Source organism: Cervus elaphus, chromosome 26 (genome assembly GCF_910594005.1).
Source record: "Cervus elaphus chromosome 26, mCerEla1.1, whole genome shotgun sequence".
NCBI lineage: Eukaryota > Metazoa > Chordata > Mammalia > Artiodactyla > Cervidae > Cervus > Cervus elaphus.
Window position 1 is genome coordinate 48457800 of NC_057840.1, and position 20834 is coordinate 48478633.

At 56.9% G+C, this 20834-nt stretch overlaps 1 protein-coding gene and 1 long non-coding RNA gene across 2 annotated transcripts; both read left to right on the forward strand.

The window, feature by feature from the left end:
* Nucleotides 1-10545: 10545 nt before the first annotated feature.
* LOC122684420 (26S proteasome non-ATPase regulatory subunit 8-like) lies at nucleotides 10546-11550 on the forward strand. The gene has a single exon (XM_043888515.1). The coding sequence runs from the start codon at nucleotides 10572-10574 to the stop codon at nucleotides 11433-11435; it is 864 nt and encodes a 287-aa protein (XP_043744450.1). The 5' UTR covers nucleotides 10546-10571; the 3' UTR covers nucleotides 11436-11550.
* A 5832-nt stretch (nucleotides 11551-17382) lies between these two features.
* Nucleotides 17383-20474, forward strand: LOC122684517. Its single transcript, XR_006338070.1, has 2 exons — nucleotides 17383-17736; nucleotides 17933-20474. It is a non-coding gene; the product is annotated as an uncharacterized LOC122684517 (long non-coding RNA).
* The last annotated feature ends 360 nt before the right edge of the window (nucleotides 20475-20834 follow it).

Consider the following 20834-nt stretch of genomic DNA (forward strand, 5'->3'; position numbering starts at 1 on the left):
GGAGCACAGACATTGGGGGGACCCCAGGCTCGACTTTGAGGCAGCCCTGAGGAAGGTGGGGGTGCTGGGGGCTGGAGGGATGAGCTGAGGTCGGATGCCCGCTGAAAGTTTATTCAGCTCGAACTAAACCATCCAGGACCCAGGATGAGGTTGCATCCGTACCTGGAAGGGGCAGGAGAAGCAGGGAGCCTGCCCAGATGTGGTCCTGCGGCAGGGAGGTGCGTGTGGGGACCACGAGGGGAAAGGATGTCTACTTGGACCACACCCTGCCTTGTCCAGACCCAGCCGGCCAGCACCAGGGCTGCCCAAGGCCACGGCCTGTCACTTCCCTCTTCTCCCAGGTCCCCAGGGTAAGGACGCAGCCTGGAGGGGGGTGCCCGGAGCAGTGTCACCCCCTCCCCGGTCACAGACGTGCTCTGGACCTGCCTCATGGGCCTGTGGATCCCAGAGAAGGTCACGGTGCCCACTCCCCCAGACCCATCACATGTGGTTCTCAAATAGGCACGGCTATCTTATTGACAGGTTTAGATAATTTATTTGAAGAACTGCAGGACACAATTTGGTTCTGTCCAAAGTGCCCATTCAGACACTTGGTCCCCGTGAAAAGGTCTTTAAAATTTCAGCACAGTTTTTTGTATGTCCATCACACCCCAATGAAATGCTATAAAAGAATTAAAATGAAATAAAAAAAATTTTCATGCTCCCTTGGCATATTCCATTCACTGTTTTCACCACAAAGAGAACATTTTCCCAAATTGCACTTTACTTTTAAAACTACGTCTGCATTATTTGAAAAATAAGGCCCACGTATCAAAAAAGGGCCAATTATGGAAGATCCCCCCAAAGAGAATCAAGAAACTTCTCCTGTTGCTACTTAGAGCGCCGACTCCTGCGAGAAAGTGTCAGATGCAGAGGTTTCCGAAATCCCAAGTTTCCCACGGTGGCCGAGTGGACGGGCAGCAGGCGGGAGGCGGGGAGGCTGCGGCCAGACCAGAGACAGCCCGGGGGGGCGGGCACCCCGATTCTGAGACACAGGGCAAATTCCCAAACTCCTCACTCTGTCTCCCCGGGCTCCTCCTGAAGGTGTGGGTGTTACCTGAGGGCAGGGTGCTGGGAGTCCAACAGTTACGTGGTGCGCGTGAGGCCCTGGCACCCAGCACGCTCTCGGTCAGGGTCAAGCGTGACCGGGGAGGCCCCCCCGGGCTCCGCACGTGTCCCTTAAGAGGCCGCAGAGGCCTCCACCTACAGCGGGCACCTCAGGGGTGCCGAGTGTGATCACGACGCCCAGCCCCGTCAGTTTCAGGACCTGTGCACCCCACGCCCGCCGGCTGTCACCCTCCCCGCCCGGCCCTGCCTCGGGAACCACAGACCTTCTCTCTCTGTGGATCTGCTGGTTCTGCAGATTTCACACACATGGAATCCTGTTCTCTGTGCCCTTTTGTGACTAATAATACGTTTTTGAGCTCATTTGGTGCCAGTAAAGATCAAATGAGATAAAGTCTGTGTACATAAATTCATGCTCTATTATTAAATTTTGATCATTTGGCCTGGGTTTTGTCCTGCCCCTGATAGTGGCTATTTATGATAAATATGTCCTTTCATCTGTCCCCATAACAGTAATTAGTCAAAAATAAATCAACAGCTAAAAGTCTGCTGGAAATCGTTTGGTGGGCCTTCAAACTTGTGATCGATCTCCTCTCACTTTGGGTCAGTTCCAGCTGAAGCATCGGGGGCAGGGATGCCCGGCAGGACACAGTCCAAGGCGGCTTTGGACGTGGGCGCCGACCCTGGTGGGCAGCCCTGAGCGCACAGCGAGGGCGTCTTGGAAGCTGCGTCACTCTCAGGGCCTCTGTGGGCACGAGCAGGGAGCAGGGGCCGCTGAGGACAGCGGGCCGTGCTGGGCCGGGGCGGGAATCGAGGCTCAGGAGACACTCTGAGTGCTAGACCCCTGCTCCCCTCAGCTCCTACGACTTCTGCTGGGCTGTGGTTCGGAGGGAAGAGGAAGTAGGGCGGAACCAGGGAAACGTCTTGGGCAGAACCCAAGTCCTTTGGAGACAGAAGGAGGGGGAGGCCCTGGGCTAATCTTCAAGTCATTTCGGGCAGGTGGGAGACTTGTGTCTGTTCCTAAGGTGAAAACTGCAGAAGAGAGACAGGGAGGCCGGGAGATGCTGGTCGCCAGTGTAGGCACCCTGGTGGGCCTGCTCCTGGGACGGCCGGGTGAAGATGCCCGGGAAGCCGCTGGGTAGACGACCTAGGGCTCAGAAACGGGCTGGAAACACTGCGGTTCTGCAGACAAAGGCTTCCCGCGAGCCCCGCGCTGCCTGGACGCGCAAGACGAGGCCAGCAGGCCTTGCTCCGTGGGTCACGCGGATGGAGATGCTGACGACGACACTTCGTTCTCGGGGCGACATGCCCGGTGCTGTGTGGGCATCATGTGTGATCCTCACGGAGCCGCACGAGGTCAGAGCTGTTCAACCGACGAGGGGGCACACAACTGCCCAGACCACACAGCTCATAAGCGGAGGAAGTGGAGGGGACTGTGCCCGTCTGACCCCCCCAGAGTGGCCAGGAGTGCGTGGCCAGCACTACCAAATGCTAGAGAAGGGGAGGAGGTATGCTGAGGCTTCCTGAATATGGGCAGAGGGGCTGCGGCCCCGGGACCCCGGGGCGGGGAGCTGGGCCGGGAAGCTGTGAGCAGAGGTTCTCACCCGCCCTCGGGCACAGCTGCCCTGGAGCGTCTCTGCCCATCACAGCCTGGAATCTGCCCGTGTCGCTGGCGTGGCCTGTGGCCCCCAGCAAAGCCTTCATCAGGATCTGGGTCATTGTTTTTGTTCATATCCTGGGTGCGGCTGGGCCTGAGAGGCCGACAGGAAAGAGAGAGCAGAGAACAATGGGCGGGACGGCCAGGCAGAGCCCGGGTCAGGATGAAAAGCGGCCGAGTGTTCACTAGACACAGGCAACATGGCGGCCGCCTCGAGTCCCTGCCGCCCAGCTTGGAAACGGCGTCAGCGCCTCGGGGGACCTCAGCACAGACACTGCAGAGCTCAGGCCACCAGAATCGGGCTGACCGTTAGGGAGTCAGAGGTGGAGTCTGAGCGGGAGAAACAGCCTCGTCAGTCAGATGGCCTGAAACACGGGGGTCTCCTCCCTGCCTCCCGAGAGAGCAGAGACCCCAGGCCTTCTCTGACCCTCGCCAGCCCCTAGGCACCTGCCCGAGGGACCCCACATTCCTGCTCAGGCCAGCTGCTCAGACAGGGCTCAGAGCACCGGGCCGCTGGCCTTGGCGCTCAGGGGCCCTCAGCTTTCTCCGGGCTGTGGGCCAAACGTGACAGACGCACCTCGCTGAGCATTTTGCCTTCATGTTTCCTGCTGAATCATCTCACGTGCCCAGGGCTCCCCCAGTCATCCTGGCTGTCGGATGACTTCTCTGAGGAGCAAACATGGTCTGTGACAAGCTGTGCAAAGTCAGAGGTGAGAGCCAGTCTGGAAACAGCGGCGTGGACATGGGGCCTGGCTGGTGACACCAGGATCAGACGGCGACAGGTGACACCCTCCCATGAAGGAGTCCTGGCCTCACAGAGCCCTCAGGAGGCCTTCACAGGTGACCCAGCCCATGGCCGGCTCCGCCGCAGAGAGAGGGCCTCCCCAGCATAAGACGGAGAGCGCCCCGAACCCGAACTCACATTGTCATTACTAATCAACTGTTGCTTTAGTGGTCTTTCCCGGCAAATTGTTTTTCTTTAAAATATTTTATTATTGGCCCAAATGTACCAAAGATGTCTGTCTTCAATGGAAAACGTACTTTGCTGGGCTGACATTCTCTGGGCATTTGAACCCGTTTCTGCCCTGAGCCAGGGGAGGGGGCCCTGGCAGAGGGCAGATGTGAGCTGGAAGGTCTGTCCTTGAACCTGCAGCCTGGCTCCTCCCAGAAAGGAGCCAACAGCTCCCATCCTCTGTGTGGTCCCAGCTGTCACTTCCTCATGCCCAGAACTTCACCGCCATCAATGGTCCCCAGTGGAAGCATCGCCACACTCTTTCGGATAGCATCCTGGACAGTCTTGACCCTCGGAAAGGTTGCTCCATCCTGGGTCCCATCTGATTCTGTTCCAAGCACTGTTCTGACCCCAGACCCTGGTGATTTTCTGCGTTTGTGACTCAGGGGTAAAGCCCCAGTGTCACAGAGACGGCCGTCCAGCTGGATTGTTGCTTTTGGAGGACATACATTTCAGGCTCATCGCCTGTTTCTCCATCATAGACGCGTTCAAGTGAAACCACGCCCTGAGCTCCGTGCTGGACCATGCCGGCCGGGGCTGCCCTGAGACCAGGCCGCCACCTGGAGGAGCGCTCGCCTGAACAAGGCCGGGGTCCAGGGGATTTGCTCTCAAAGGCCATCCACTTGTTGGGCATCTGTGGGGAAAGAGCCCCCAGAATTAGCACGAGGGGTCCCACACACACCCCAAGACAGACCCCTGCTAAGATGTGAGTCCAACCCCGGTTCCCATGCTCCTCAGAGACACGTAAGGAAGCCCTGCTCCCCTGGGGGCCACAGACCTCAGGGCACCCGTGTCGGGTCTGCCCTCTCACCCCTCAGTCACCCTGGCCTCACGCCCGCCACCGTGATGGGGGTCAGAGGAGAGGCCAGAGGGGCCTGGGGAGGGGCCTGAGGAGGGGTCTGAGGGATCTGAGGGGTCTGAGGGTCTGGGGAGGGGTTGGGGAGGGGTCTGAGGGGTCTGTGAGCAGGTGTGGGTGTTTGGGCTGGGAGAGGTGGGGAGAGGCTTGGGAGGGGTCTGGGAAGGGGTCTCGGGAGGGGTCTGAGGGGTCTGAGGGTCTGGGAAGGGTTCTGAGGGGTCTGAGGGGTCTGGGGAGGGGTCTGAGGGTCTGAGGAGCGGTCTGAGGGGTCTGAGGGGTCTGAAGGGTCTGGGGAGGGGTCTGAGGGGTCCGGGGAGGAGTCTGAGGGGTCTGAGGGTCTGGGGAGGGTCTGGGGAGGGGTCCGAGGGGTCTGTGAGCAGGTGTGCGTGTCTGGGCATGGAGAGGCGGGGAGAGGCGGGGAGGCCGCGCTCTGCGGGGAATCCTGGGCTGCTCTTCCGCGGCCTTCTTTGTGCCCAGTCACCTTCAGGGTCGCCAAGGCCGGGGCAGTTTCTGCTGGGCGCCCGTCCACACGGCCCTGCAGGTGGATGCAGATGTCCGGGCATGTCCTCCGAGCGGGGTCGTGTCCAGGAATCAAGGCACACGTGCTCCCCACGAGCGCGGAGCTCAGCCTTCAGGAGACCAGGAAGTCAGGGTGGCCGTGTGGTTATATGCAGATGGTGAGGAAAAGTAAAGACCCCTCCCCAGGCCCCTCCCCAGGCCCCTCAGACCCCATTGGAGGGGGTCCGGCCAGCCGTTGGACACACGAGGGCAGGGACCAGAGCCTGGACCGTGAGGTTCTCTGGGCCAGGGGCTGAAGGTGGAGTTGGGGCCCCGTCCATGGGCGCAGATGGCCCCACACCTGCGGACGTGTGTAGATTTGGGAGGTGTGTGGCGTGGGGGGCTGGCGGCTCCAAGGCTCATGAAGGCAGGGCTCGCCCCAGGCTTCGCCGTCGCCGTGCCGTCTGGGGGCCCCACTCAGTCTGTCTCCCCCTCCCTCCTTTGGGCTTCGCACCCGGCCTGTGACCTACGCAGGGTCTGCTGTGTGTGTCCTGACAGTGGGGTCAGTCTGTTTGGTGCCTGTCCATCTGCTTCCAGGGCTTCATCCGTCCTGGTATTCAGCGCCCAGCGTGCTGTGAGTGGGGGCGGCTGCTGAGTTCAGAGGCAGGGAGGAGGGTGGGTGTGGACTCGGAGGCCCGGGGTTGCAGCCATGACTGAGGCTGGTGATGGCGCCGGCCATTCAGAGGTGGGGCCGTGGGGGTGGGGAGCCAGGGCCCGGCTCCTGGCAGTCTGGGGGGGTCACGTCATGAAAGGCTTCACTGGGGACGTGGCATTTGCCAGGGGCTTCCCTGGTGGCACAGCGGGTAAAGAATCTGCCTGCAGTGCAGGAGACCTGGGTTTGATCCCTGGGTTGGGAAGATCCCCTGGAGAAGGGAAAGGCTGCCCACTCCAGTATCCTGGCCTGGAGAATTCCATGGACATTAGAGTCCATGGGGTCGCAAAGAGTCAGGCATGACTGAGCGACTTTCACTTTGAGGCATTCTGCATTTTTTCAGCAGTAGGTGCCCAGTGAACGCTAGGCATAAAGCTACTAACGTGTATTGAGTGTACTTGACTGGCACGTGCCTGCTCCACGAGACAGTGCTGTTATCATAGCAGCCTTACTGGAGCGGGGCACGCAGCTCAGAGGGTGGTGTCAGCTCCAAGCCCCCTGCTTGCAGCGTTGGAACTGTCCCCGAGCCACACCTGCCTGGGTCCAGGCTCCTTGTGGCCAGGATGAGGGCGAACGCGGGGGGCGTGTTAGAGACGGTTTGTTTAAGGCGCTGCTTTAAACCCTGTGATGTCGTGTGAACACCGCTCTGTGTAGGCTTCTGCGCCCAAACTTGCCCGTGGCCCCGAGGTGGACCCTATGGCTCAAGGAACCTGCCCATGGCCCCGAGGTGGACCCCATGCCTCGAGGAACCTGCCCGTGGCCCCGAGGTGGACCCCAAGGCTCAAGGAAACTGCCCGTGGCCCCGAGGTGGACCCCATGGCTCAAGGAACCTGCCCGTGGCCCCGAGGTGGACCCCATGCCTCGAGGATCAGGCCTGGAGACAAATCGGGATGCAGAGACTTTGAGGAAATGCTCTGAGGCTGAAACCCTGGGGCCTGTGGACAGAGGGAGCGGTGTGTCTCCCTGCCCTGTGTGGAGGTCCCGGGGGTCTCTCCCACAGGAGCCAAAGCTGAAGGAGGGGTGGGGGTCAGGGATGCCGGGATGAATGGAATCAGGTGTCCATCTATGGACGTGATTAGTGCTGGAGACGCCCCTGGAGAGGCTGTGAGATCCCAGTCTTGACCGTCCTGGAGACAGGATGGACGGGCAGGAGTGTCCCTGAGATTCAGGGGCCCTGGGGGTGTTATGGGTGCCCAGCACGGGGGTGGCTGAGTTCAGTCCCCAGCACAGCCCCGGAGCTGCTCTCCTTGGCGTGGGAACCAGCCTTCTGAAGTCGGCCGGCTGCTGGGCCTCGTCCCAGGAGAGAAAGCTGCCTCTCGGCTTTATGTTTGAGGGTGAGACACATGCGTGTCTCCTTTCCCACTTGAAGCGCCCCCTCCCCCTCCCCAGCTGAGGTGACGCTTTGGAGCAGCCTGGATCTCCAGGGCGGGCAGTGAGACTTGGTGAGCCTTTGGCCCCTGGCCCCCCAACATCATCCCCTGGCCTCTCAGCATCGCCCCCAGACTCTCAGTGATTCCCTGGCCCCCATCACCATCCCCCGGCCCCCCGCCAGTGTCCCCGACCCTCCAGCATTGCCCTGGCCCCCCAGCCTCACCCCGGGCCCCCAGCACAGCCCCCGGCATGGGGGTGGGTGGCCCCATAGCACCTCCCTCGCCCCAGGGCGAGCTGCGCCCATCGTCCTGGGAGGACTTCGGGGAGCTGCAGTGATGACTCCCCCACCCCCTGATTCTCTCTCTTCACAACGTGGAAACGTGTTTATTTTCCTGGAGGTTCTCTGTCCTTCTCTCAATGCTTCAGCGGAGCCTCCCACAGCAGGGGGGTGCCCCTCGCTGGATTCAGCCTGACCAGGGTGCAGCGTAATTACAGTTTTCTCCTCTGCACTGGATCCCGCTAAGGAGGAGGTGTGTTCACAGACGGTCGCCTCCAGGAAATTTGTTTTTAAGCCCTTAAGCCTGTAAACATCACTTTCCCTCTAACTGCCTGTGATCCCAGGACGTCTTTAATTATAGCATGAAGAAACAGCCAACACCCTCACACCATTCTTTTCTCTTAATAAGATCAAACTTAATTTTTTCAAGCTAAGCCAGAAAAGCAGATTAGTACTTGAACTGTGGGCACGGCGGGGCTTCTGGTCACAGTGATGCAGCGCCTCGAGGTACCGTCTGCCCTGTCCCAGGGCCCCGTGGCTGGGGGCACCATCTCCCGACCTTTCTCGTCCCCGGAGAAGGGAGCCTGGATGGCTCGCTGACAGTGCACTCAGCTCACTGAGCACATGGATGTTCCTTTAAAAAGTTAGGTCTCCTACACATTTGATTACTCAAAGTTCAATTTAACATCATGGGAAAATGTTATTAAACAATAAATCGCAGATGATCAAACCCAGGGTTCGATCCCTGGGTTGGGAAGATCCCCTGGGGAAGAGAATGGCTACCTACTCCAGGATTCTGGCCTGGAGAATTCCATGGACTGTACAGTCCATGGGGTCGCAGAGTAGGACACGACTGAGCAACTTTTATGTGGGGACAGGGTTGGTGGGCAGGCAACAGAGATGATCCCAGATTATAGACGTCCTGGGAGCCCGTCCTGGACTCAGGCTTCATCCAGTCAGAGGAGGGGAGCCCCTGGAGGTTCACGGGTGAGGACCGGGCTGGGGGAACGCGCTGGGCAGGAGGTGGCCGAGGGAGTCTGGACGGGGGACGGCCGGGAGGGACTGAGGCAGCCCCAGGGACGGTGGGGGGCCGGTGGCCTCAAAGGGGTGCAGCTGTTCTCCTTCTGTGGGGGAGAACCAAGGGCACCCCCAGCAGAGCTGACTCGGAGATCATGGGTCAAGACCTCCCCTCTGGAAGGGGAGGTGCTGGGATGGCCCTTGGGTGCAGGCGTCCAGATGAGACAGGACCAATGAGACACATCACTGCCTGAGTTCCTGCTGGGCTCCCGGTGTCCCCCGCCCCCGCCTGCCACCAGGCCTGCCCAAGCCCCTTGCTAACTGTCCGCGTGTCTGTCTGTGGCAGCCACTGGACTGGGACCCCTGCACAGGTTCCCCCGCTCCCATTCCGGGGGGTCTCTGCCCCCGCCGGGCCTGACCCCAGGGTTGCCTTCAGTCTCAGCCCCTGCCCAGTCAGATCTCCCGGTCCTTCCCTTTGCTGTCACGTGTCACTGAGAGCCGTCTGTTTAGTAAATTACTGAATAAACAGCTGCGGGTTGTGGGTTTCACACCCATCTCCGCCACAGAACGTGATCCCGCAGGACAGAGCTATGTCCAGCTGCCAGGCCAGCACTGCTGAGACCTCAGACATGAGACTTGTGCCAAGAACCTTCTGGATCCTGAGCCGCCTGCATCCCAGGACCACGTTCCTGCCTCCATGGGGATGCCGTTACCACCTTGCAGAGACGGGGAGCCCAGTCCAGACGCTCAGCGAGGGTCAGTCCAGACCCGAATCTGTCTGTGTAATCCGTGATTACGTTCACTGTTTTCCGTGTTCTGTCACGAAGGATATAAAAGCTCAGTGATGCGATAGGAACACTGTCAAAAAAGGCGCTATTACTAATGCTTTTGTTTAAAAAATATGATTTGGGGCATCTTTTCATGTGCCTCTTGGCCATCTATGTGTCTTCTTTGGAAAAACGTCTATTTAGTTCTGCCCATTTTTTGATGAGGCTGTTTGTTTTTTCTGTATTGAGCTTCATGAGCTGTTTGTATATTTTGGAGATTAATCCCTTGTCAGCTGCTTTACTTGCAAATATTTTCTCCCATTCTGAGGGTTGTCTATGTACACATAGCTAATTCACTTTCTGGTACAACATTGTAAAGCAACTATACCCCAATTTTAAAAAGTGTGATTTATTTTCTTAAACTCTTCGACCCCAGTTTGACACGGATGCCATTCTTGACGTTCCTGCATGGCATCCACCTTCCGGGGACTCACAGATGAACAACCACCTCCCGTTTACTTAACACACGTCTGTGGATTCAGCTTTTCAAAGCTTTTCTTTCCACCTTGACAGGATGCGTTACACGTAGAATTTCAGCTCAAAGGCTCATTCTGCCAAGGAGACCCAGAGGGCCTTGGCTTCCTTGGGAGTTGGGACAGGTGAGGTCTCCGGGTGCCAAGGAAAACAGCCCCAAGTTTACCTAGCACGAAGAGTCAAAACCTGGCTGTCACTCCCTCAGAAGTTGTCCCAAATCAAAGAGACTGGAGCCAAGAGATCAACTTACAGTTCTACAATACACGTTCTTAGGTTGTTAGGGAAAAAAGCCCGTTGTATCATAACACAAAGAACAATACGGCACATGCTTTTCCCGCAGAAAACTTCCCAGCAGGCAGGGGCTGTCTGCTTCCTCCGATCAACTCCGGTCCACGGCTGAGTCGGTGTAACCTGTCCCCCCACCCGGCCCGGTCATCGTCCACATGCCCGTGGTCCCCATCTCCACTTGGGGGGGGGACTGCACGTTGGGGAGAGGGGTCCCTGTCACTCAGACACAAACACAGTCACATGGATCACTGTGAATTTCCTCCTGGTTTAATACCTGGAATAAGTGTGATTTTCTTGTACCTCCTGCGTAAACCCTTTATAACGCAGGCCCTGATGAGCAGCTGCCTTTTAAGATGGCAGCTTCAAGCAGACAGCGCTGCTTCCGGGCACACACTGCTGATTCTCCTTACGGAGCTTCTGGGCCCGACAAAACGGCGCTTGTTAAGACACGAGCGGTCGGTTTGCCGCATCACGGAAGATGGCGGCCACGGCGGTGAACGGGGTGGCCGGCACCTCGAGCTCGGGGCCTGCGGCGGCCTCGGGCGCAATCCTGCAAGCCGCGGCCGGCATGTACGAGCAGCTCAAGGGAGAGTGGAACCGGAAAAGCCCTAATCTTAGCAAGTGCGGGGAAGAGCTGGGCCGTCTCAAGCTGGTTTTGTTGGAGCTCAACTTCCTGCCAACCACAGGGACCAAACTGACCAAGCAGCAGCTCATTCTGGCCCGTGACATACTGGAGATCGGGGCTCAGTGGAGTATCCTACGCAAGGACATCCCCTCCTTCGAGCGGTACATGGCCCAGCTCAAATGCTACTACTTCGATTACAAGGAGCAGCTCCCAGAGTCAGCCTACATGCACCAGCTCCTGGGCCTCAACCTCCTCTTCGTGCTGTCCCAGAACCGGGTGGCTGAGTTCCACACAGAGTTGGAACGGCTGCCTGCCAAGGACATCCAGACCAACGTGTACATCAAGCATCCGGTGTCCCTCGAGCAATACCTGATGGAGGGCAGCTACAACAAGGTATTCCTGGCCAAAGGCAACATTCCTGCCGAGAGCTACACTTTCTTCATCGACATCCTGCTTGACACTATCAGGGATGAGATTGCTGGTTGTATCGAGAAGGCCTATGAGAAAATCCTCTTCACCGAGGCCACCCGGATCCTCTTCTTCAACACACCCAAAAAGATGACAGACTATGCCAAGAAGCAAGGGTGGGTCTTGGGCCTCAACAACTACTACAGCTTTGCCAGCCAGCAGCAGAAGCCGGAAGATACCACCATCCCTTCCACTGAGCTGGCCAAACAGGTCATCGAGTATGCCCGGCAGCTGGAGATGATCGTCTGAGCCCACCAGGCACTGGGGTGGGGCAGGGCTTGCATTATTTAAGGCAGTTGCAGTGCAGAGTTCCCCCTAATAAAGATGGATTGACATTTTCTTTCTTAAAAAAAAAAAAAAAAAAAAAGACACGAGCAAGCGTCCACACCAGCTCAGCAGGAGAAATCTGCCCGGTTCTCGGTGCCAATTCAGGCTTCGTCCCGGGCTGCTGGCATGGTGAGTGGCTGGAACCACACGAGCAAAGAAAGTTGGTTCCTCTCCTTTCCCAGGAGAGGTCACTCACAGCTCGAGGCGGGGGTTCAGATTTCTAGCATCTCTCACTGTGGTTGCTGAAGAAGGCGCATAAGAGTCCAGAAATGGCAGCTTTTACAACCAGCATCTGGGGGACTTGTTTGTTTTCCAAATGCCTATTTTGTCTCCCTCCACGCCCCGCCCCCCCCGCCCACCGAGTCTGTATCAGTTGCAAGTGTCAGAATTGTTGAGAAAACAAGTGAGCTTATATAACTGAATATTCTAGAAACTGTCTTCTGTAGAGAGGGGTTAAGTCACATTTTCTCCCTTGACTTGAGGGTCAGGTCGAGAATTTTTCATCTTTGGAAGAAAAATCAATTTTATAGGCATGTTAATTTGACTAAAATTCAGAAAAGCAGAACTTTTGAAATGTTGAGAACAAATCAAAACTTCAGACCCTGTGGTTAATAACATTCTGACTTACTCTGAATTTACCATCAGTTTTGAATAACTTGACACACCAATGAGTGCAATTTTTATATGGAAATTATGCTGAACTTTTACCAGCAAAGAATCATGTATTACTTGAGGGACTGAATCATAAAAACAGTGCCATTTTTGTGAAGTCTTTGGGCTGAATTAGACTTTAAACCCTGAACCACAAAGATGAAGTCACATTAGGAACACTGGAAGGATGTGAGTGGTATTAAAACGAAACTGGAAATATTTTTCTTCCAAAGCTAATAATGGATTTCAATCCCGCAAGCTTCTTATCTATAACTGTTTTTTCTGTAACACGTGACAGCAGTCTATACACCATGCCTACGTTGTCGGGCTCATGAGTCACTAAGTTTGCACCCTAACATTTTAGTCTTGGCTATGCGTGCTTCAAATTCAGCTTGGACCCTGCATGTACATAACACTACTTGGTTTAATAATTTCTTGTTCACTGGAAACCAAAAGTAATAGGGGGACAGTAAGCCAGAAAATTCTCTTGAAATTTTGACACCTACCCTTTGGTTTTCGGGTTAAAAGACCCGCTGTATCAGGAGACACCTCACTCCTTGCCTGCTCCCAGACGCCCAGCCCTGCTCACGGGAGGCCGGCAGCGCAACCTCTTCAGGCCCGTCCACCTCCTCCCCGGACCTGCATTTCAGGGGCGACAGGGCCTGGAAACTCCCCGAGGACCCGGCGCCCGACCATGGTCCCTACTGAGAGTGTAGGGCCGGGCACGGGGCCGGTGGGTGGCCCCTTCGGTCAAGCAGAGAGCCCCTATCGCGGGTGTGGGGCCCCGGGGGGCCTGTGAGGGGCGCTCCCCGCTTCAGGCCTGCAGTGAAGACGGCCGCCCGCGGGACCCACCGGAGGGACACCGGAGGTCGGCCGACTCACTGCTGCCTGGTGTGCGGTGAGGGCGGGGTCAGACCGCGGCGACCTCCCCTCTGCACCTTGGGGCCCAGACAGCAGAGGTCAACCGAAGCACGTTTGGGTGTCTCTGCCGGGTTCTGAGCGGGAAGAGACTCCTCTGGCGCCCGTTCTGCGGGCCTCAGGGGTGCGGTTTGTTGTGCGCTCGGTCCGGCCGTTCTGCGTGTGTCCGTCTCCCGGCACTGGGGTCCTGAATGCACCTGGGTGGGGGAGACCCCCAACCTCACCTCCAGCACCTAAGCCCTCCTCCCTGGGCAGCCTTGAGCTTGGGGTGCCTGCCCAGTTCTGAGACGGTCCTGGAGAAACGGCCGAGGCTTTAGGGGAGGCGCATGGTCAGCCCCTCGAGAGGGCTGCTCTTCTCCTCCCAGGCCCGCCTCGCCACGTTCTCCTCACCTAACCACCTCCCCTCTCAACCATCCGTGCCCACGCCCTGCCCCAGGCCCAGCTAGGATTCTGCCCCCCCCTTAGGTTTCCGCAGGGGCGGGGCCGGCCTCTGCCGGTTTCCCTGGTAACCAAGGAGCCAACCCGGGATTGGTGCCCCTATCACTGGGAACACCTACCCTCCGCCCTGCCTGCTATCCGCCGCTGCCCGGGGTGTGATGGGTGCAGCTCTAGGACCCTCTTCAGACGTGCGTCCCCCCTTCCACCCCTCTTCCACGCCCCCCCCCCCACCCCGGCCCTGGTCCACTGCACCGACCCCGGGGCCTGCGGGGGGGGGGGCAGCCCAACGGAGACAAAGGCGACCAACCAACAAAAACCCGCAGCCAGGGGACCCGAAGGCCAGCTTTAAATTTCTCTGGTTCCACGTTTATTCAACAAGCTCATCCAAAGTATTTTCCCTCAAGAATGGTGGCCTTACGGTAAAATTTCACAGACGTGCTTTAAAAACATCTCAGGCTGAGCTCCCCTTGCCCGTCCACGGAGAAGCCCCTGACGGTGCTGGGTGACTTTTGCCCTGCAGCTCGCGCTCCTGGCAGGCCAGCCCCACTCCGGGGGTCGCTCTCCCAGACCCGACCGGGTCTCCTAGCCGCAGACCCACCCGTGTGCCGGAAGCGGGTGTCGTCGTCGGAGAGGCTGCCGCGGTGACCTTGGTTTGGGAGGGCTGAGGACCAGGGCCTGGCGCTGAGGCTGCGGGGCCTGCAAGCACCCCCCCGGAGCGGTGCCTGCGCACTAAGACTCTGTTCTGCTCCCCGCAGTTCTTCTGTTTAAAGGGCACCGTGCCCGGGTGGGTAGCGGCCTTCCTTCCCCTGGGGCACGGCTGACCGGCTGCTGGACTCCCCGCCCCTGAGGGCAGTTCGCGGACACTTCCCGGGGAGTGTGGAGGAGGCAATGTCCTGTCCAGGGACCCCCAGTGGGCACCTCCGCTGTGGCTCCCCCAGACCAGCCCCTCGTAAAGACACCACCGAAAACCGTCACTGAGACAGCAGACTCATCAGAAACAAGCATAAAATCAACAGGGAAAGAGCAAGATGAGAGAGGGGGAAAGAGAGAAAAACCCTTCACTTACAGCTGACCGCTGCCCCCGCCGTGACCCTGCCTGGCTTATCCTCCACCCAGTGAAAAACTGAGAGCCAGGCGCAGAGAGCAGGGACGCTAATAAAGAATAAACCTGCAGAATGTTCACTCTCCTCCCCACCCCTAAGGATACAAGGAGGGCGCCTGGGTAGATATTTAACCTGAACTCAGGCCGGAGCTGCTGCTGGACCTTTAACCACTGCATCTCCAAGAGAAAGCCTGCTCCCTGCTGCTGAGAGCCAGGCCCCTCTGCCCCTCGGCTGGGAGGGGGCACCTGCCCCAGACCCCACCGAGGCGCCTGCCTCCCCCACCACCCCACTCAGGGTCTGCATCACCTCCTCCCCTTGAGTCTCCCTCCCCCCTCACTCAGGGTCTGCATCACCTCCTCCCCTTGAGTCTCCCTCCTCCCCCCTCACTCAGGGTCTGCATCACCTCCTCCCCTTGAGTCTCCCTCCCCCCTCACTCAGGGTCTGCATCACCTCCTCCCCTTGAGTCTCCCTCCTCCCCCCTCACTCAGGGTCTGCATCACCTCCTCCCCTTGAGTCTCCCTCCTCCCTGACTCAGGGTCTGCATCACCTCTTTCTCCTGCTTGCAGACAGCCCGTTCCCACCACAAACACCCACAGCCTCTTTCCTGCGATCGTCTTTCTGTCTCTGCCGAGGTTGTTTTGGGCAAAAGTTCTTGTTCCTTGTTGCCGTGTTTCTGATTTTGGAGGAAACATTTATTCTAAAGAAACAGGCTATATTTTTGGGGCGGAAAGATTGAGCTGCTATATCGCTTTGCACACACAGCCCTCCAGCCACCCAGTGTAGACCCTCTTGCCCCTTTACCACCTGGCCAAGCCCTCGTAGAGGGCAGCGTCCAGCTCAGAGCCTGAAGCGCCTGGTCTCTGACGCTGAGGGCTCCCGGTGCGGGTCTCCGGCTCCATCAGAACCACGCCGGGCCTGGAGAACAGTGCCAGCCTGCTGATGCATCTAGGGTGGCTTCTCAGGGGGGAAGGCCCATCCTGTTCACCTGTCCACCCCGCACCCAGGAGGTGGGGGATCACAGGCCCTTTCTTGCCACCAGTGACCCAGCCTGTCCGGAGCCAGCTGCCTGCCCACAGGGAGGGGTGTTCTACGGAACTGGGTCTGGAGGTGTGGCCCTTTCTAAAATGGAGATCGCAGCTCATGGACAGGAAGTGGTTTTCACCACATGAAACATCCAGTCCAGCTTGGAGCAGAGGCAGCTCACCCCACTGGCTCAGACAGTCGTCTTTAGGGCCCAGCGAGCTCGGACACCCAGAGCCGCAGGGCTGGGAGCAAACGCCGCCCCTCAGGGGCCACTTCACTCAGAAAGCTACGGCCCAGAGGCCAGGCTATCGGCCTCAGCTTCAGGCCCCCAGGACAGAGAGGCTTTCCCTGGGGTTGTTCCCGTGGGTTGAAGGCCACACTCGGGGGTTTGCAGTCATCAAAAATAAGCCCAGACTGGCAGGGTGCTGACACAGACAGTGGTTCTAACATGCAGTGGGGGAAGCTGTGCTTTATTAGCCGTCCATGGGTCCAATCTGCTTGCTCCCCATGGCTCTTCTATTTAAAGCGCACTGTGCGTTTGAGAGGTGGGACAATCAGCTCATGGACGCTGCGCTCGGTGCAGACTAAGCGCCGGCCGCGGCCTCGAGTGGCTGGTGAGCATTGGTTTTCCTACAGGCAGGGCACAGGGGGGGCCAAGCAGGCCAAGAGCCCGGGAAGCTGAGAGAGCCCAGGACCCTGACCATCCGCTCCGGGCACACGGAATCCTGGGGACACTTTCCGTGGCGCCCCCAGAGGCCAGCCCCACCCCGGCAGCCCCGTTGCGCCTCTGTGGTCACGCGTGGGCCTTGGGAGCTCAGGCGCAGCCAGACGAGGGGCCAAGGACGTTTTTTTCTGTCTGTCTTACTTCACTCCAGGCTTCATGGAGAAGACAGAGCCTCGGAGAGCCGCCGCCCACAGCTGGGCCTCCCCAAAGCCTGTGTCCTTTCACTGTGGAAACAGTTACTCCAGGAGCTGCTCCCTCCCCTGGAGACAGCAAGGCTCCCGCCCCTGCCCTGTGTCTGCTGGGCTGGCGGCCTCTGCTGCGGGCTGGACTAGACGCTGCACTGCGTCTATGCAGGTGGGGGTTTACCGCAACGGTGTCAGGAGCCCTGAGCAGGGTGTTGGGGGTAAGGGGTCCTGGGGGGTGTTTGGGTGTATGTAGATTCAGGCAGTCCATATAGTTAGGTCTGCTGATAGATGTTAAGATTTAAAAATTCACTCATGGGAAAAAAATGTCACCCAAGAGGCCAAATGGTCTATTGAGTTTGAAAGATTTCCTGGGAAAGTTATTTGTCTGTGGGACACGGTGCTGGTCTGAGATGCCAAGCTCCAGTTACATATACTCAGCAGTGTCAGCTTTCTTTAAAAAAAAATTATTTTTTAAGTGTCACTTTTCTATTTCTTCATTTTTTAAGGCGGCAGAAATGAGTGGAACAAGAATAACTTTTGCTAGGTGAGCACTTTGTCCAGAGGTAAGGACTCAGGGCTCAAAAGCCCATTCTCTGGGCCCTGCCCTCACTGGCCCCTAGAGCGCTCAGGGTCTCATCTGCTGAGTGAGGGGCTTTCCCGCGTTGCGCCCGTCGCGTGCTGGGTTCCTGACGAGCTCAGAGCTGGTTTTCATCCTCCTCCGTCGTGGCTCTCAGAGGAAGGCGGAGCGCCTGTCCCCCTGGCCCTGCGGTTAAGCGGCTCCCTGTCGGCAGCCTTCTTGGCAAGATCGGGAGATTAATTCTGAGCCCGGGTCTATCAGTGACCCATGTCAGCACCGGGTTACTGCCCGCCCACCGGACTTAGATTTCAAAGAGAAGTCTCAGCACGTTTGATAAACCGAGGATGGACTGGGACGGTTAGTATCAGAGCCGCTGGGAACGAGATCACTGCCGCTGGCTGGCGGGGCAGGGCCCCCAGCATCTGAGAACGCAGGTCGGGCTCAGCCTGCGCGCATGCGCGGGGCTCCGGGTCGCAGCTGAGCGAAGCCACGCCCACCGCCTGCAGCCGGGACCCCTGCCTCAGGGTCGGGGCGCACTTAGCGCTCCACTGCCACGTAAACGAATATCACAACGGCAGTTCCATCAGCATCTTTTGTCAAAAAGGTAAACTTTGAAAAAATGTGCTGTTTGGGAAATAAATCAACAAACAGAAATTTATGTGCAGGACGTAGGTCAGGAATCCCTAAATAGCAATTTACAGGCAGAACTTCAAATAGCTTTTTGTTGTAAGTAAACCTTGCATTGTCTAGGATTTGGGGTTAGAAAGAATCATTGCCTTTTTTTTTTTTTTTTTTTTAAGGAACAAACAAAGCTGCTTAGAAGCTGGCCAGCCCGGAACTAAGTGCCCTCTTCAGACTGGCTGCGACCTGCTGGCCCGGGGGCTGTCTCTCTGCCTGGGGCCTAATGCTTGAGGTTCCAGGGCCACGGCCTGCTGCCTGGGGTCTGTCGTGGGGACTCCAGACTTGCTCTCTTTGTCTCCCCATTAGTGACTGAGGAACCCTGTACCTCCCTTCAAAACTATTGATTCCGAAACAGGTTCTTTGATAAGAGGCAGCTTTGCCTGAGGCTTGGCGGTGACTTTTAGAGGGTTGTTTATCCTTGGAGAAGGATTTTAAATGATCGCTCCCCTGAGGCGAACCGTGCGCCAAGAAAAGAAGGCACAGACATTGCTTTGTAGAACGAAGCTGGCTCATTTCCACTCCGGACCCAAACCTACCAATCTGATTATTTATTGGGTGAGTGCAGATGTCTGGACAGTATTCACTTTTTTATTAATGCATCTGGTTCATAAGCATCACCCGAGCGTCTGCACAGGCCAGGTGTGTGCCGCAGAGGGCAGGCTGGCTCAGGAGAGGTGGTTCTGCCCACCAGGCTTTGCATTCTCCGGAAGCTGATGCTGAGGACGGGAGTGGGGTCCCTGCCTTCCGGGTCCCCTCGCGGGAGTCTCCCTTCACAGAGGCTATCCCCTCACAAACTCAGCTTTCCTCCCTGGAGGTGTGTGTGCCTTGCTCCCCAGCGACCTGGCTTGTGTTGGGCCGGCACTGTACCATGCGCCTGGCAGCTGGAAAATCAGCACAGGAATTGAGTGGCATACAGGTGCAAAGATGCATCTGCCTGCAGGCATATTTTTGCAGACCAGAGAGAAATCCAAAAAGAGCAGGTCTCGCTATCACGCGGAGGGGTTAGGGAGCTGGCTCCCGTGATCACCGCAGGGCATTGGTACAGAGACTGTGACGATGAAGCCAGCCCTTCTAACCCGAGTCCCGCTCGTGAAGCTCACCCTCTGGGGGAGAAGTGTGACTCCAGGAGGAGAAAGCGTCTGCATTCCCCATCCCACAAAGACACCCTCCCCCCAGAGGGGCACCGTCCTGGGGCAGCCAGCGGGACCCTGGGGGGCAGGACCTGCCATCCCCCCTGAAATTCTGCCATGCACGCTGTGAGGCCAGGACCGTCCTTGGGAAGAGGACCGCGTGGGGCAGAGATGAGAGGCCTGGGACTCACGGTCCTGGAGGCTGAGGCAAAATGGAGTTGGCTGCCTTGAAACCTCATTTCATGGAGCTTAGCTTCATTCAACAAACACTCCTGAGTTCCCTCTGGCCCCCAGCTGGGAGAGGCAGACAGCCAACAGCCGGCGGGCAGGGTACTAAGGCCGAAAACTCAGACGAGATCAGAAGAGTCCCCTTGGGCCCTTTGACTCCATTTTAGAGACAAACACACATCTAGAAGCAAATACCTCTAGGATTTATGGGCAGGACATGTGACGTAGTGGTCCTTGGGGGGTTTCGCATTCAGAGAGGAAGGGGCAGTGAAGGGCCCATCCGCCTGCCTGGGGCAGAGGGGTGGTGAGGATGAAAGGCAAGGGGGCTCTCCCCATCTACTGGCTCAGAATCCCACTGGCTCAGAGGCAGAATCCCCCTGCTTCAGGCACGGCAGCCTTCACCCCACCTGGATCTGGCTTCACGGGGTCAGCCTCCTGCTGGCCTCTGAACTCTGACCCCAGCTCCTGCCAGCACACAGGATTCCACCCAGGAGGTCCTGAATTGCCAGCTGGAGAAGTCATCCTTCTGGAGAACGCGTCCAGAGGAGCAGAGCCCACCCTTAGGAGGAGAAACATGCCGCTTTCGGTTTCCAGGACACGGGATTGCACCAAGCCATCACAAAGGACTTTAACTGCTGCCAAGAAATACTTCTGAACATCGGTCCTCAGATTGGCAGTGTTGTTTGAGAAGTTTGCCCAAAAAACTTTACTTTTTCTGACATTTTTCTTCACCTCTTATTCCCTTAAAATTGGTTGTTGTTATTACGTCACTCAGTCGTGTCTGACTCTTTGTGACCCCACGGACTGCAGCACGCCAGGCCTCCCTGTCCATCACCAACTCCTGGAGCTTGCTCAAACTCATGTCCATCAAGTCGGTGATGCCATCCAACCATCTCATCCTCTGTTGCCCCCTTCTCCTCCTGCCCTCAATCTTTGTTACAGATTTATTCCCAGTATACCAATAGCTCTATTTTAACATTTTTGGATAAAAAGTCAAAGTTCTATGGGAAGAAGTTCTTGATATACTTATTAAGTGAAAAGTTTATTTAAAGCAGTTTCATCATCCAGTGCTTCATCTGTAAATATATAGATGCTTTACTATTTGAGAATTAGCTACACAGAAATTGCTGTGTGTTGTCTCTGGATTGTAGACTATAGGCTGCCCCTGCTCCCCCTTCCTCTCCTCATCTTTAACTGTACTTTCTAAACTTTCTACAATGGTTTCAATTGCTTTGTAATAAAAATATTAAAGCAAAAAATGCTTACTCTAAGTTGAAAGAAAATAAATGAAAATTGAAATATACATCAAAGTTTGCCTTTGTATAAGAGACAGTTTTAAAAATTATGTATTTCTGTCATTATTTCTATTGATCACCTTAACATTTTATATTTATAATTTAAATATACTTAATTTTTCAACCTCAAACCAAATTTACCTAAGACAAAACTCCAAGTCACCCTAATCCCTTTGGAGCAAAGCGTGACCTGAGTTCCATGAACTGTCTTTTCACTTGTGGTCTACAAAACTGAGAGAGGAAGTTAAAATGGACAGCAGATATCCAGTTCCACGGCCTTTCATCAGTCACTTTTTCACAGAGGGGCCTCGGTCCGATTGGAGATGCTGCCCAGGTTGTACTCTGATGGCACAGAAGGTGCCTCCAAA

What these genes read in the sequence shown, in the direction of transcription:
- LOC122684420 (XM_043888515.1), top strand. Translation starts at nt 10,572, where the DNA reads ATGGCGGCCACGGCGGTGAACGGGGTGGCCGGCACCTCGAGCTCGGGG.